This window comes from Thamnophis sirtalis, unplaced genomic scaffold (genome assembly GCF_051295495.1).
Source record: "Thamnophis sirtalis isolate CommonGarterSnake01/CBP01778 unplaced genomic scaffold, rThaSir2_p1.2 scaffold_2, whole genome shotgun sequence".
Taxonomy (NCBI): Eukaryota; Metazoa; Chordata; class Lepidosauria; order Squamata; family Natricidae; genus Thamnophis; species Thamnophis sirtalis.
Window position 1 is genome coordinate 177,117,352 of NW_028261382.1, and position 16,524 is coordinate 177,133,875.

Sequence of the window (16,524 nt, forward strand, 5' to 3'; positions counted from 1 at the left end):
CATTGGAACATCTTGTTTTAGTACTTTAAAAAGTGTGTGTTCCTGTGCGTATGTGTGCACTCACGTGTGCCTATGCACAGGCACATATATAGCAATATAGCAATAGCAGTAGACTTATATACCGCTTAATAGGGCTTTCAGCCCTCTCTAAGCGGTTTACAGAGAGTCAGCATATTGCCCCCAACAATCTGGGTCCTCATTTCACCCACCTCGGAAGGATGGAAGGCTGAGTCGACCCTGAGCCGGTGAGATTTGAACCGCTGACCTGCTGATCTAGCAGTAGCCTGCAGTGCTGCATTTAACCACTGCGCCACCTTGGCTCTTATAGAAATATAGAAATATCACTGTGGTTGGTGACCCTTGGAGAAGAATATTTTTACCAACAAAGCCCTTTCTTGGTTTGAGCTTGTACAGTCTTTTCATTCTTAAACAGCAGCTAAATATTAATCCCATATAAAACCGAGATTACAGTATACATACATGTTTGTGTTTGCAGTAGCTGTCACCCATTCTCCAACAAGTCCTATAATGTCAAGGCCACTGGAGAGTTGGTTGAAATAACGGGGATGTCCTTAAAAATAGAAATGTTAGCAATGCATCATTTTAAGACGCTCTTACTATTGCAATAAAGCAGCCGCAGGTAGTGTAAAAAAAGCCCGCGTGCCTATGTCTTTTATATCTAAAAAGAGTTCACATTTTTATGTTCAAAAGTTTTATTTCTTTTAAGACAAACATTTCATCATACCTCAATCAGTAAGACATCGAAGTACAATTTTTGTATGTCAAAATAATTCTAGTTTACCACCAAATTCTTGTCTAGCCTAATGCATACCCCTCCCTCCCCCCTCCCCCCTCCCCCCAACCCCCCTCCTCCTTCCCCCCCCCCGACTTCCCAGAACCCGTACACAGTATGGATTTTTAACAAACACAGTCTAAAATCTATTGAGAAAAAAAGAAATAAAGAAATTAATGACATTCTACATTGACCTTAGCTTCTTCTTGCTGAACTAACTTTAAACAATTTAAATCTCGCATTCTTATGGGACTATAATGTCCATCAATACATTCATGGCACAACAGTGAACAAAGAACAAAAATCTGCATTACAAAAGACATTTCTGAGAAATGCGTCCGAGAATGAATAGTGTCAAAAATTATACAGTCCATGAAAGTATGCACTATGGAGATTTATATTTTAAAAGTCTGTCTCAGAAAAGCTTAAAATCATAAAATCTAGCACAGTGTTTCTCAACCTTGGCAACTTGAAGAGGTCCGGACTTCAACTCCCAGAATTCCCCAGCCAGCATTCGCTGGCTGGGGAATTCTGGGAGTTGAAGTCCGGACCTCTTCAAGTTGCCAAGGTTGAGAAACACTGATCTAGCATCAGGAAAGGCAAAAGACCCTTCCATCCCCACCCCCGGAAAAAAAATTAAAGTCTCTGTAGAGAATTAGCATTTGCAGACATGTGTTAATGCATGAAAAGTAATGAAATTAGTTTAGCTAGTAAAATCCTCAGAATAAGCTTGCTCGGGGTGGAACAAGGAAATTGTGTGCCCAAGAAACCCGAGGGCTACAAAATTAGGGAACAGATGATTATGCTGAACTAAGTAGTATATATTATTAGTTACCTGTTTTAACACCATATTTCAAGGTGTCCCTGCAGTCTACAAGAATTTGCTCCAGAGGTTCAGGATGATCAGAGAGTTGCAAATGGAAGCCTTCCAGCCCTTCCAGAAGCTGATGTGGATGGTGGAAATCAAGCACTTTGCTTTTTCTATCAACGGCCTTTTTTATATAACTGAAGATAATATCTACCACTTCATGAAGGAAATGTTTGGTGCATTCCTCTCCATTCCAAGCTGGCAACAAATCTAAAGAAACAGCCATCAATAAAATAACATGATGGAACTGAAACAAAGAATTGCCACACAGTTGGAGGATGTTTTCATCTTTGTACTTATAGCAATAGCAGTTAGACTTATATACCGCTTCATAGGGCTTTCAGCCCTCTCTAAGCAGTTTACAGAGTCAGCATATCGCCCCCAACAACAATCCGGGTTCTCATTTTACCCACCTTGGAAGGATGGAAGGCTGAGTCAACCCTGAGCCGGTGAGATTTGAACAGCCGAACTGCAGAACTGCAGTCAGCTGAAGTAGCCTGCAGTGCTGCATTTAACCACTGCGCCACCTTGGCTGGATTCCCCAACTGGATAGAAAAAACAAAGTTCTTCTAGTTTTTTCACTTGTTTCTTGGCTTTATCAAAACTTTCAAACTTTCCTAAATAAACCAATTAAATTAAAAATGTTAAGCCATTTCCTGAGAATCATGGGCCAAAAGATCTGACAAACAGACAATTTTATAAATTGAAAAGCATGTTTTTAAATAAATGTTAGCATTACCTGACCCATATACGTTTGAAAAATTTGTTTCAAAATTTTTAAAAGCAGAATTTTTTTCTTTCTCTTCACATTCTCCATGGAAAGCAGAAATATGTTCGGATTTCTGTTGGTGAGGTTCTGAATGGGCCGGCCCATCTGGGAAAGTAGCACAAGAATAATCATTTTTTTAAAAAAAAATTACCATACTAATGTTTGAGTAGCAGGTAGCTTAGATTACAGCTTAGATAAATAACTGTAACATCTAAATGTTACTTTAACTGCCCTAAAAAGTAGCCACGAACAGGAATACAGACTTTTAGGAGCAAAAAGAAAGTAACTGATGCATTTTTCTTCCTTTTTCCTGTGACATATTTATCAGCTTTGCTACATGGTCTTAAAAGATTGGTAGCTTTGATTATATTCTAATGATCAGTTTTCTAGATTTGGGGCATGTGATAACCTTTTCATTCCCAGATTTTTATTTTCTTTCTTTGGCTTATGATTTCAATTATTATTTTTTCTATCTTCAGCCCTAAATGTGATTTATAGCAATAGCAATAGCAGTTAGACTTATATACCGCTTCATAGGGCTTTCAGCCCTCTCTAAGTGGTTTACAGAGTCAGCATATCACCCCCAACAACAATCCAGGTCCTCATTTCACCCACCTCGGAAGGATGGAAGGCTGAGTCAACCTTTGAGCTGGTGAGATTAGAACCCCTGAACTGCAGATAACAGTCAGCTGAAGTGGCCTGTGTGGGGACCAGACTGTTGCCATAACAGGCTAGGTGAATTAGCTAGGAAACAAAAGAAGAATATCCTAGTGGAAATTTACCAAAGCCAATTGACTACATGTCAGGGAGACAGTTCTGAGAAAAAGATAAGAGGGCGTTGGAATTCATTCTGGGTGTTTACGTGAAGGACAACTTCTGTTATCTGAAACACAAATACACAAGGGATGAATTATCATCGCACCAGAAACATCTTTTATGGCCTCACGGTCATAAATGCAGCCTCGTGTAACAAGTATTATGTGAACCAGATACTCCCACACACACATGCCTTTTTCTCCCCTATGCTGAGTTATAGCTTTCTATCTCTTCTCTCCTGCTCTCAATGCCATGTAGCTTGTAAATCTTTTGCCCACCCTTTGTCATGATGTGATTTGTAGAATGCTGTGAACTTTTTATCAGTTTACTCATGCCATGTGTGATTATATATACCTTTTTGATACATTCCTTTCTGATGATGCTGTAACTAACTTTTTCTAATAAAAGGCACTCTGAAGGAACAGAGAATTGCCACTTTATCCAGACTGCTGCCTTTGTGTTTCATTGGGAAGCAGTTTCAGGAATTGGGATCGTAAAGTGGACCACTGGTTGGGGAGACCCCTGTATTTCTGCAGGCGCTGTCTCTTCAGGCCTGCAGTACTGCACCCTAACCACTGCGCCACCTCAGCTCTTATATCTCCGAACGTGCTTCAAGGTGCTGGTCATCACCTTTAAAGCCCTACATGGCCCTATAGGACCTGGATATCTGAGGGACCGCCTCCTGCCACATACCTCCCAACGGCCGATAAGAACTCACAGGCTGAGCCTTCTCCGGATACCGTCGACCGGACAATGCCGGCTGGTGGCCCCTCGGGGGAGGGCCTTCTCTGTAGCTGCTCCGACCCTGTGGAACGATCTACCCGTAGAGATCCAGACCTTCCCCACTCTCTCGGCCTTCCGGAAAGCCACTAAAACCTGGCTATTCCGGCAGGCCTGGGGCTGTTGACCTCATGAATGAGGTCCAGCCCCACTCAGATTGAGTGTATGGTGTGTTGTTTTTAAATTGTTTCTCTTTTTTCTATTTTTAAATTGTTTCTCTTTTCCTATTTTTAACTCCTTATTTTAATCTTGTTTTCTGTAAGCCGCCCAGAGTCCTACGGGATTGGCCGGCATATAAATTTATTAAAAGTTAAAGTTAAAGTTAAAAGTTAACTGAAGGATTTATCATCCCATGAAACTTTTACATTTACAATTTCCAAATAAATATAGTCATTGCTAGGTTGCTGAACTCTTCATAACACCATTAACACCATTTAACCACTGCGCCATAACAGGTGGCGCAGTGGTTAAATGCAGCACTGCAGGCTACTGCTAGATCAGCAGGTCAGCGGTTCAAATCTCACCGGCTCAGGGTTGACTCAGCCTTCCATCCTTCCGAGGTGGGTAAAATGAGGACCCAGATTGTTGGGGGCAATATGCTGACTCTCTGTAAACCGCTTAGAGAGGCCTGAAAGGCCTATGAAGCGGTATATAAGTCTACTGCTATTGCTATTGCTATTGCTATTGCTACCTAACATATAGCTACACTGTACTGAAAACCATTAGAATTGTTAGAGCTTCATCATGTACTTGTACAAATCCACACACCCCTAACTGTATGGGTGAAAGAGATTTAATCTTCTTCTCTTTGGCCTGATGTTACTGAAAATAAAAAATAAATAAAAAATAAAAATGCCCTGGTTTCTTTAATTGGAAAGGGCATTGGTAAAGTGGATGGTATTTGATTTGATTTGAATTGCAGCTTAAAAATCAATCAATGAGACTTTGGTGGGGGCCTTTTTCTAGTGCTTTCACCAGCTGGATACAATGCCAATGATGATTTGGAAGGAAATAAACATTGACAGAGGTGAAATGTCCTGCCCTCCTTTATTATTATACTGTGATGCTTTGGTCTGAAACAATATTTACTTTTTAAACAACTATTTGAAGAAAACTTATTTAGTGTGACTGCAAAGGTTTAATATGCTGGTTTATTTTGTGGCACAGAATAACATATTTAATATGCACAAAGGAAAAACAACTTAAATATCAGGTTTCCTAAATGTAAGTACAGTCTTATAGAATTTCATCTCTTCTTATGCTTTGGTAGACTGAAACATCTGCCAAACTATCTGTGTTCAGATGAAATTTTAATTTGATTAAAGATAAACTGAACAAAGTAGAGAACAAATAATTATATTGCGGAGGTGTAAACCCCACAGTATAACACAGGTTAAAATGACGTCACCATGCAAGCACTAAATTGCATAAGTGCTCTGGATTAGCTCTTTTTATAACCTGGGTTTATGGCATTCAAAGAAAAGAGTAAACATGTCTTCTCTGCTTTCCTTTGTTCTCTATCTCCACCTTTTCTTTTCTGTGTTTAAAATAAACACAGGCCAAACCCCAATTAACTGTTTTCATTACCCACATTATATAATCAAATTTACCAACAACAGAACACAATGCTTTCTTTAGAATGTGTGACGGTTTTTTTAATGGGTGGGGAAAATGGTGAGGCACGCAAAGCAAGACAAAGACCAGTCCTACCTTAGTATTTTGACACCCAAGCCTGTTATTTTAAAATGTTCCTACTTCCTTCTCCTTGCATGTCTTAAACATTCTTGCAGGTTTAAAGGCCTAGCAAATATTTCCCGTGCATTTGTGTGCAATCCATTTGCCTCTTATCCTACCTCATTTTACTTAGTTCCTATGCTCATTTTCTGCTTAGGGACACCTGGTACTTCCTTAATTGTCCTTGCAGGTTTCCAATGAAGCCATTAAAGTAGAAATTTTGGTCTCCATGCGCTACCAACCCTCCTTCAATATTTTCCTTTCAAAATGATGCATTAAGAACTATCTGCACTTCCTGTTTGGTCCAGCATGATTCATCCACCAGTTCTGAAGTGCCAGAATGCGTCTCCTGATTATTTGCCCAGGAATCAAGGTGAACACAACATCTGCCAATGTTTTCCCACTTTAACTCAGAACGAGTGTTTTTCACTTTCTGATAGAGGAAGAGAGGACAACTGGTTTGTCTGCGATGTTTCACTGAGCATAAACAATGAACTAGTATGTGTTGTTGAAGGAACACACCTCCTCTTGCTTGTTGCTGCAATGCACAACCCTTTTATATGGCTTGAATTAAATGTGCTGCTCGGAAGGAATAATGGCACATTACCTAAAATCCAAATTTTTGCATTTTCCCAAGTTTGGATCCATAATCTTTCCTGAAGGGATTGTTGTACAAGTTCCACTTGCATGGTACTGTCTTCTGGTTTATCTGTCTGTGCTTTCTAATTATGGTCTTGGGTGTTATGTCATCTGAGTACCAACTGATTGGTACGTCTCCCAAGAGCTGTGATTGTCCTTACTAATACCTTAGTAAGGAGGATCCTGAGGAACCCTGAAAAGTACTACATTGTGATCACCTTGGGTCCAAAATATTTAAGGGTCCCTTAATTGTATCTAGAAACAAATCATAAGTTTTATAGTCATGCATTTTTCCTGCATTGGTATCAGCCCTCCCAGGTAGATGAGACAGGAAAGATAAACTGATAAGCTACACTACAGTCATGTTGGGAAAAACAAAACATATCTGGGTTGAAAGGATAGAACAGTGACATTACTATTGTCCAGTAGATGCCCAGTTGTGAGATCATTTCCTATCACCATTAAGTTATCCCCCCCAAAAAGTGGTACCTATCTATCTGCTCACAGTCCTCCACTTTCAAACTGCTGGATTGGCAGGAGATGGTGAATGTGTCAGGAGCTGATCCTATCTTGTGCCATCAACCAAGTCTCGAATATCGTCCTCCCAATTCATCAGCCCAGAATCCTAACCGTGAGCCACTGTGCTCCCTACCTTTTGAGCTAATTCTACTTTATTGTAGAACAGAACCATGAACAGAACCTTTCAAATCTGGAAGGACTTAACATTCAGCCTGATAAGTTAGGTAGGACACTTTCTGAATTTCTTTCTCTGTCCACTATGCAGCTGTGGGAAGAGCCTCCCAGCTAATCATTCCCTATGAAGCATGTCTCCCCCTCCCCAAATCTCCCAAGGCCATTCCCATGTATCATTACATCTAGAGACCCAGAGTGGTTAAGGCTCTAGTGTAGGAACCAAAAGATTAGTTTTAGTTCTGCCTTGGGGCTAAGTGCAGCTAGCCATTCTCTCATAAGAAGCAGGCAAGGGGAAACCACTTCTGAAAAACTTTGCCCAGAAAACTGCAGGGACTTTTTCAAGCAGACCAGGTGTCAGGTGTCAACACTGGTGCCAGGTGTCAGCAATGACTTGAAGATGCAAAACAAACAAGCAAACAAAACCGTACAAAACACACCTTCCTTCATTACTTCTAAGAACACACCAGTTTCTTATTAGCTTACAGAACATCTGTGCCACCATATTGCAACAATTAATCTACTGGAAAATGAAAACCACAAATGGTTGCTTGGAAAAGTGAAATTATCATCTGAAAAACAAAAACAGAACACTGTGGTTTTTTTTTAATCAAAAGCCCATGTCCAAGATTCAGAATAAAGAGGGTGAAAAAGTCATGTGAAAAATGAAGTTATGAAGTTTCACCATGAGACTCTTAATATACTTAAGCTTCAAGAAGGTTGAAGCCTTCTGGAAGAAGGAAGACTTGCCTACAATCCAAGAATGGACATTGAAAGTCACAAACTTAGCCGAGATGGCTAAAATATCGGCATATCTTAAAGATCACTCAAACGAGAGATATAAACGAGACTGGAAAAAATGGATTGACTATATACAAAATAAATACGGGACCAAGAAATTCCAGTTAGCCTATGCTTAAGATCAGAAATGATTTAAACTGTTAAAAGTTAGTTCAGTAAGAAGAAGCTAAGGTCAATGTAGAATGTCATTAATTTCTTTATTTCTTTTTTCTCAATAGATTTTAGACTGTGTTTGTTAGAAATCCATACCGTGTACGGGTTCTGGGAAGTCGGGGGGGGGGGAAGGAGGAGGGGGGTGGGGGGGAGGGAGGGAGGGGCACACACACAAAAAATTGCACTTCAATGTTTTAATGATTGACGAATGATGAAATATTTGTGTTTTTTAAAAGAAATAAATCTTAAAGATCACTCAAATGAGAGATATAAACGAGACTGGAAAAAATGGATTGACTATATACAAAATAAATACGGGACCAAGAAATTCCAGTTAGCCTATGCTTAAGATCAGAAATGATTTAAACTGTTTAAAGTTAGTTCAGTAAGAAGAAGCTAAGGTCAATGTAGAATGTCATTAATTTCTTTATTTCTTTTTTCTCAATAGATTTTAGACTGTGTTTGTTAAAAATCCATACCGTGTATGGATGTAGGGTTCTGGGAAGTCGGGGGGGGAAGGAGGAGGGGGGCTGGGGGGGTGGAGGGAGGGAGGGGCACACACACAAAAAATTGTACTTCAATGTTTTAATGATTGACGAATGATGAAATATTTGTGTTTTTTAAAAGAAATAAAACTCTTTTTCTGAAGAAAAAAAAAGAAGGTTTCTTTGGTTATTTAAAAAAAAGTAAGCTAAAATCCACAAATGAATTACACGGATCATTTTGAGATGCCCAGAGAAATACAAGCTTTACCAGCAAGAACTTTTTCTTCCCTGCTTGCAGGTGTTTTCCCATAGAGACCTTCCAACTGTCACCCTTCTCAAAACTGTCATCCATCTCCCCCATTCCCAAGATCTCGATCAGCTGCAGAGCAATCCTAAAGCTGTTTTCTATTTGTTCTATTTTCTATTTCCATTTTTGGAACTCCGTAAGAGCTAGGATATTTTTGGAAGGGTGAGGGTAGATGATGAGACAATGATAGCTTTAGACTTACCTGTTATATGGGCAATCATCTGGAAATCCATCTGCTTTCCTCTGAATAATCATGCACCACTGAGTAATATCCACACTACTGAAAACAGAAAGGGCAAGAAAAAAATGTAGCAACAGAACTGAATATAAGTATTCACAAATGTACGTCCTGCTGAACTCATTTATTTTATTACAGAGCACATAGCTTTATATTTCTAGACTGCTCAGTGCTTCTGGGCGTTCCACTACATGATTGGAAAATGGGTGGAGACAAAAGTTTCAGACTTGGTTTAATTACTATAGCCGTTTGTTCATTCTTATTCAAGTTCAGCAAACTGAACAAGAAATGATAGGGGGAAAAAATACGTAGCCATTGATATGACTTCCCCGTCTTCCTGGAACAAACTTTTCCATGAAAAGAAGTTTTTGTGAAAAGAGGTTGTTGAAAAGAATGTGTTGTTCGCTGAATCAGGAAGAAAAGAAGACTGTTCGATGAAATACCTTGCAATCTTCTGGACATACACAAAGCAGGACCTATATAAAGATAAAAGGACAATCTGTGTTTGTTGTTTGGAAATAGCTTTGTCCTTTAAGAAATATGCACCACTGGGGTGCATATGGGAAACAAAAAAGTATAGAAAAACACCCATGGAAGTATTTTGGCACTGTGCACAATGGTTTTTCTATAGCTCTATTTATATCTTCTTTGGGGTGGAATGAAATAATATTATGCCAAAATCTACGTTGAAGTTTCTCAAAACTTTTTTTCCTCTTCCAGAAATCTGGTTGTTATTCCAGCAGATAACTTTACTCTATTTTAGTTCTTCTATCCTCTTCATTTTTTTTAAAAAAGAAACTTTATTAAACATTACAATTACAAAGATAAAACTAGTGATTAAGGCATCAGCCTAGAGACCAAGAGATCGTGAGTCTGGCCTTAGACATGAAAGCCACCTGAATGACTTTTGGTCTGATCCTCTCTCTTTGACCCAACTCACTTCAAAAGGTTGTTGTTATGGGGAAAATAGGATGAACAAGCTATTTTAACCTTATTTAAGTAAACCACCTTTAAATTATGTCCTTATTTTAACAATCTTGATCTTTAATTCACTCAAATAACATCCTAGAACTTTATTTCTTTCCATTTTTTTCTGTGTCCCTTATAAAATTCTTCAAAATTTTAACATCTTATAAATCCACTATAAGGAGGTTATCGAGGTCACTCTTTCAGCTGAACCCTTTTAATTATTAATACATGAGCCAGTTTCATTTGTACATCCAATGTAGCATCTTTCTCCATATCATTCCTGTAATCTGTTACATCCCTTTCAGATCAGTCTCAGTCTCTCCTCTTCATCTTTGAAATAAAAACTGCAATCTTGCTAGTAATATGCAAGTTTATTCCCACCAAGAAGTGAGTAAGACAGTTTTTTCTGGGTGTCCCAATATTACTTTTTACTTTTTAGGTAAGGATTTAAGCAGTGACGTGCAGTGAGATTTATGGCTTGTGAGGCAGCAATTTTTTTTAGACTTGTGGACTTCAACTCCCAGAATTCCACAGCCAGGCATGCTCAGTTCTGATTTAAAGCAACGACAATTGTTTTTCTCCTTTGCTAAACAAGTTTCCTTCTTTCTTTTTCTTCTCCCTCCCCCTCCTTCCTCTTCAATAACTGGAACATCACTTTTTTTTTTGAATGCATTAATGCAAAAGGCTGGCAAGATGACTACACAATGATACACTATGTCACATACAAACCTGTTCACCTCTCAACTAAATTAGCGAAGGAATAGCAGACGTCACACTAGGTAAATCTATCCTGTTTCTTTGAAATTCATTTTGAAAGCAAATTCTGTTCCATAAATTGAGTCAGGAGGAGTTTTAAAATATACACTCCATGCTTTTTCAATCATTACATTAATAGAATGAATAAAGTTAATTATTCCTCAAATATTTTTTTAATACTTAATATAATTTGCCTTTATTTTATTTTTTTAATTTGCCTTTATTTGTATGCTGCCCTTTTCCCTAAGGGGACTCAGGGCGGCTCACAATTCAAAAGGGAGGGGGAAACAACAAACAATAAACAATACAGCATATTAAAAGAGAAAAACGCAACAATCACACAATTCGAGTGGGGCTATAATCTTAGCCCCAGGCCAGCCGGGACAGCCAGATCTTTACAGCAGCGCGGAAGGATTGGAGGGTGGTGAGGGTACTATTAATGAAGGTAATTGTTAGATACTAGCAACTGTTATAATGGTTTCCACCAAGGTCCTCTGTTCCGGCGGGAAAAGAGGTTTAATCTCATTGGTCGAAGCATCTGACAGCTCCCTATAAAAGGGCTGCTGAACCTTCGCTGGATTATACATATTTGTTCTGTTACAATAAAGACCTGTTGTTGCCTTTCGACTGAGTGTGCCTTTCCATTACCGATCTAACAGTAATAGTAATGAAAATGTTCAGATTTTAAACTGAGATTTGAACAAAGAAAACATCCATCAGCTCAGTGGTGGGTTTCAAAAACTTTTGGAAGCTCTTCTGTAGGTGTGGCCTGCTTTCCGGGTCCACTGGTGGAACCTCTTCTAACCGGTTCGGTAGATTTGACGAACCGGTTCTACCGAATAGGTGCGAACTGGTAGGAACCCCCACCTCTGCTTCAGCTCAGCTAATAGTTATTAAAAGATTTTATGTCTGGATTGCTGGTTTCTCATTTTTGGGGACAGAACTGAATATTGGCACATTGGCTAAACTATTTCCTCCTTTCCTGTAGCATTTCAGGTTCAGTTCTTCATACAGTCTTCAACCCTGGCATAAATTTCTAGAATACTATGTGAGATGTGGCTTTACAAAGGTTGATAAATGGCAGCTTCCGGCACCTTCATGACTAGTTGTTCTATTCAGAGTGCCACGAGTTCTCCGCCAAACACTAAGCATTTATTATAACACTTCGTGAAACAACAGTAAATATAATGCGCTATGTTCAAAGTATAAAAGATTAGCAATAAATTAATAATAATCTTCATTTCCCCTGGTGTTAATTCATTGCAAGGTTTAAATAATATGTATTCTGTTCACTGAGTCTTATTTTCCGAAACTAATAAAACAGTCATATGCTGAGTAACAGAACATATTTACTCCAAAGTAAATCCCATTAAGTCCAGTGAGACTTACTCTCTCTTAAATATGCAGAAGAATATGATAACGTATTTCTTTCTATTCATGCCACTGAAGTATTTTCAATAGACTAGGTAATTTCTCACAACTTTCATTTATGGAGAAAAATACTTCCCCGCGTAATGTTACGTGATTCCTTTTATGGTGTGAGATTATTTATTGTAGGTTTTTTTTTTATTACTGTTATTCGTATGTTTCTCAGCTGACCCATAAGTCACATCAGCTTTCTTCCTCTGGTGGAAATGGGAATAATTGGTCGATTCTTAACTGCAAATCTTTTAATACTGAAACTCTGTCATAGATGAGTAAGAGGGGATCAGGTGTAATTATATTTTTTTGTTGTCAAGAGATTGCTGCATGATCTTTCATGCTAGTGGAGAAGATCAAGAATCTTTTGAAAATTAAACAACAAAACAAACAAATAACAACATTAAATAAGTTGTGACTGTTAGTTATAATGTCGTCAGTTTTGTGCTTTTCCAAGAAAAAAGTAACATCAGATTTTAAACCTGGGGTGACACCTGTGATCCAAAGAATTTTCTGAAATAGAAAATTGAAATATTACTAATTTTAAAAAAATCCCACCACCAACACTAATTTATTTCCTTTTATTAGTAAACCAAATTGTGCTACCCTGAGTGGGGTATTTTGTATCTTGGCTATTAACTAGGACTATGCTTGGAAGATCTAAATCATGAAATAATATCTAGGCAAATATCTTTTGTTACAATTATGTCTTTCTTTTGGTTTAACATATGCAGTTCTTAAAATACTTACTCCTACTTATGAATTCTATATATAATGAGCTTTGTGTTCTGGCTTAGGCTTCCCAAGAGCATGAAGCAAACTCCTTGTCTTGACAAAAAAAACCCTTTTATTAATTTACCATGAATTCTCTTCATTCACATCCCGCAAAGTATTTCAAGGGAGGATTTACAGTCACAGACCTTATCTGGCTTGGAGAACTTGGCAAGAAGTCTCGGAGAGTCACAAACCAATTAAGCAAACTAATTGTCTCCTGTAAACTCCACTCCCCTTCCGCTCCTCTTTTATTTCCCATGGGAGGGGCCATTCATCGTCCACCTGTGGCCTTACTCCCAAGTCAACCCCTGTTCTTTAGCTGTTCCCTTCGTGCACACGGAGAACAGGCTCCAGCTGTTCGTTTGCCTCAATGATGTTTGACTCGGAAGGCAGCTGATAACTGGCATTTGGCTATGCCCCCCTCTCTGCTCTGCCTTCAACACTAACCCTAACCCTCCTCAGAGCCTTCCCCAGACTCCAGGGCTGGCCCATGTTCCTCTCCAACCTCCTCACTATCCGAATCTGCTGCCAGCTCTGCTGGCTGCTGATGGACCACAACACTTGTATGATGTTTTGCTGACAGTCTGTTTAATTGGTTTAAGAAACCAATTTATATATGAGATCTAAGTTTTATAAATAAATAAATCTGCCTTAGTCTAGTACAGATTTTTAGAGATCACTTATAGTAATTTGCAAATGACTGATAAAGCTGAGGGGCTTGAAATAGGAGATATCATCTGAGTTATCTGCCATTTCCATCCAGGGACTTATTAGCGCTATTTTCTAGAATTTACCTTTATTCTCCATTTTGGCACCTTATTTCTTCCCAGTGTTAGCTATGATATTCCTGGAAAACTATTGGAAAATACTATTTTTTTTTATAGCAATAGCAGTAGACTTATATACCGCTTCATAGGGCTTTCAGCCCTCTCTAAGCGGTTTACAGAGAGTCAGCATATTGCCCCCAACAATCTGGGTCCTCATTTTACCCACCTCGGAAGGATGGAAGGCTATTTCTTAGCAGCTGGCCATTAGAACAGGGTGTCTTTGAGTCTGCTATTAATAAACAATTGTTTGACGTATAAATGTGTTGAATAACTGCTGCCAAAAATTCCTCCTTGGAATTTCTGAAATCGACCTGTTTCATTTCAAGGGATAAAAAATGTTTGGATCTTTTATGAATGAACAAAGAATTAAAATAAAAGCCCCGTTTCCATATGACAAATGGAACTGACATATTTCTGCCAATTGGGCTTTTAAAACTGATAAATACCCAGGTGACAAGTGACTTTTTTAATGGGTCTTGTTTTAATCATCTACATTATGAAAGGACATCGATTTTATGGTTAAAATGTGAATTTGTCTGTCAAATCTACTTAGAAATTGCACAGGCTGTCCCTTGCTTCATCCCGAAGGGTAATTAATCCTTCCTAGAGCTGCAGTTAAAATCTAAAATATTAGTTATTGATTTAAAGTTTGGACATAAACTCCAAAAGGTCACACCTGAATATCCTAATCCATTACATGCTGGAAGTGTAATTTTATGCTCTGAGGAAATGTTCAGAAGTGCTGAATTTCTAATATGCGCATTTAATATATGCATTTCTTAACCTTCACAATAAAAGACTGATCCTAAAACTTTCTTGTAACACACTGACTTTTGATGCTTTATCTGTTCTTTATAGCCCAGGACTTCCTGAGTCCTACGATTGCAACTTGAAAGTTTTCTGAAATAAAATATGCTTCCATTTCTTCTATTATAAATTAGGAATTCTTAAGAGGCTCGGATCTTAGAATTGGAGCCCCATGAAGCTCTTTTTAAAGTGAATATTATAGGACTCCCCAAGCAACTCTCTGCTCAATGCCAACAAAGTTTGCCAATGACAAGGCATGAATTCAAATTAAACTAACCAGTGAAATTGGACTCTTCTGAAGGGGATAAAGTTATGACTTACCAGGATGCAAAATTTCCTACTCCAAAAAAAAAACCCTACATCAAAAATGCTGTAAGAGGGGAAAAAGCAACTGTTGCATAATAAAATAATTGTCACATCTTAAAAAGTCAGAGTCTCATTTTATATTGTTCTAGAATTTATTGTTGGCATCATCATATAAAATTGAAAACCCCAGTTGGGGCATCTATTCCAGCCTTTGCTATGAGCCAGAAAACAGGATTTAGTCGTCCTCTGAGATATTGCTGCCTTTTTTATTGTCATTGATACTAGCCCATTTTTCTAATGATTTAATTTGTTTTTGTGTAGCTTACATCATTCGCTTGTTTCCCCCTTGTTGCATTATGTTTTTACATGTGCTCTGTTTCAAAATACTTTTATTAGTTCAACAATCTGTTCAGTGAAATAGCTGGTTTAATAAATAGCAAGTCTAAACTCTGGAACTAGTTGTATTAACCTTCTCTTAGAAAAATGGACCATTTTGTGGTGTCTGGGGATGCATTTAAAAGTAAACACCCAATTGATCAAGTGCATTCATGTTCAAAATGATAAATCATTAATGTTGAATAGATTTAGCAGTAGATGAAGTGATGGATGCTAATTCAGACAGGTTTAAAAGAGATTCATCAAATTCATGAGTACTAAGATTATTAATGTCTACATATTAGACCCCCCTACTCGAATTGCTGTGCTTGCTGTGTTTTTTTAAATTGTTGTATCACTGTCCTGTTTGTCTTACTTTCTGTATTTGTTTTTCCCCTTCCCCTGGTTTTTGTTCAGCCGCCTTGAGTCCCTTCGTGGAATAGGGCAGCTTACAAATCGAATAAATACCAAATACCAAATTATGATCATTATATAGCATCTCCAGATCAGCAGAAGTATATTTCTGACATTAGTTGTTGGAAAAACCCTTTTGTACTAAATTTGCAAACTGATGCAAAAACAGGCTGAAATGAACGTATGATTAGAAAAATAGAAAATTGCTGGCAACGTCATCCATCTTGACTATAACTTATGAACTCAGTTGTGATGTACAGCAGAATACACAACTTGTGTTGGGGGCTCATATATCATCTTTAATATTTATCCTTGTTTCAAAAGAATCCTTGAGATGATTTTGTCTCATATATTTTGATATATTAAGATGGAAAGCTAATGTTACAAAACTGTATTTGTAAACAGATAATGCATATACACGAAGATGGGCTGCGGCTTGCCGCCATTAGCGCTGTAAACAAGGGCTCACTAAATATATCATTTTCATGAATAATTTTTTTTTTCCAAAATGCCAGACATCTAAGCACTTCCCTGAAGCGATCAGATGCCAGGTATAAGCAGTTTTGATGCACGAGGTAAACATGTGAATAACAATTCTTTCTATATATTTTTTTTAAATGTACATGAAAAACAAATTTGTAAAAATATTAACATGGGCAATAGAAATTAATAAATAAAAATTGTTATATAAGTAATTTACATACATTCAATAACATTCTAATTCAGTGTTTCTCAACCTTGGCTACTTGAAGATGTCCAGACTTCAACTCCCAGAATTCCCCAGCCAGAATTCGCTGGCTGGGG

General features: G+C 38.0%; 1 protein-coding gene across 3 annotated transcripts in view; it reads right to left on the reverse strand.

The window, feature by feature from the left end:
* The window catches only part of LOC106553984 (glutamate decarboxylase 1), a 32,015-nt gene extending 22,779 nt beyond the window's left edge, over positions 1-9,236 (reverse strand). For 2 of the 3 annotated variants that reach the window (XM_087707583.1, XM_087707582.1), the window contains exons 1-4: positions 9,038-9,236; positions 2,401-2,535; positions 1,629-1,871; positions 481-571 (exon numbers count right to left, since the gene is read on the reverse strand). In XM_087707583.1, the coding sequence (XP_087563709.1) occupies positions 481-571; positions 1,629-1,871; positions 2,401-2,535; positions 9,038-9,068 (500 nt within the window). In that variant the 5' untranslated portion in view covers positions 9,069-9,236. The remainder of the gene's footprint in view (positions 1-480; positions 572-1,628; positions 1,872-2,400; positions 2,536-9,037) is intronic. The other variant, XM_087707584.1, reaches the window with a different exon arrangement.
* Positions 9,237-16,524: the final 7,288 nt, after the last annotated feature.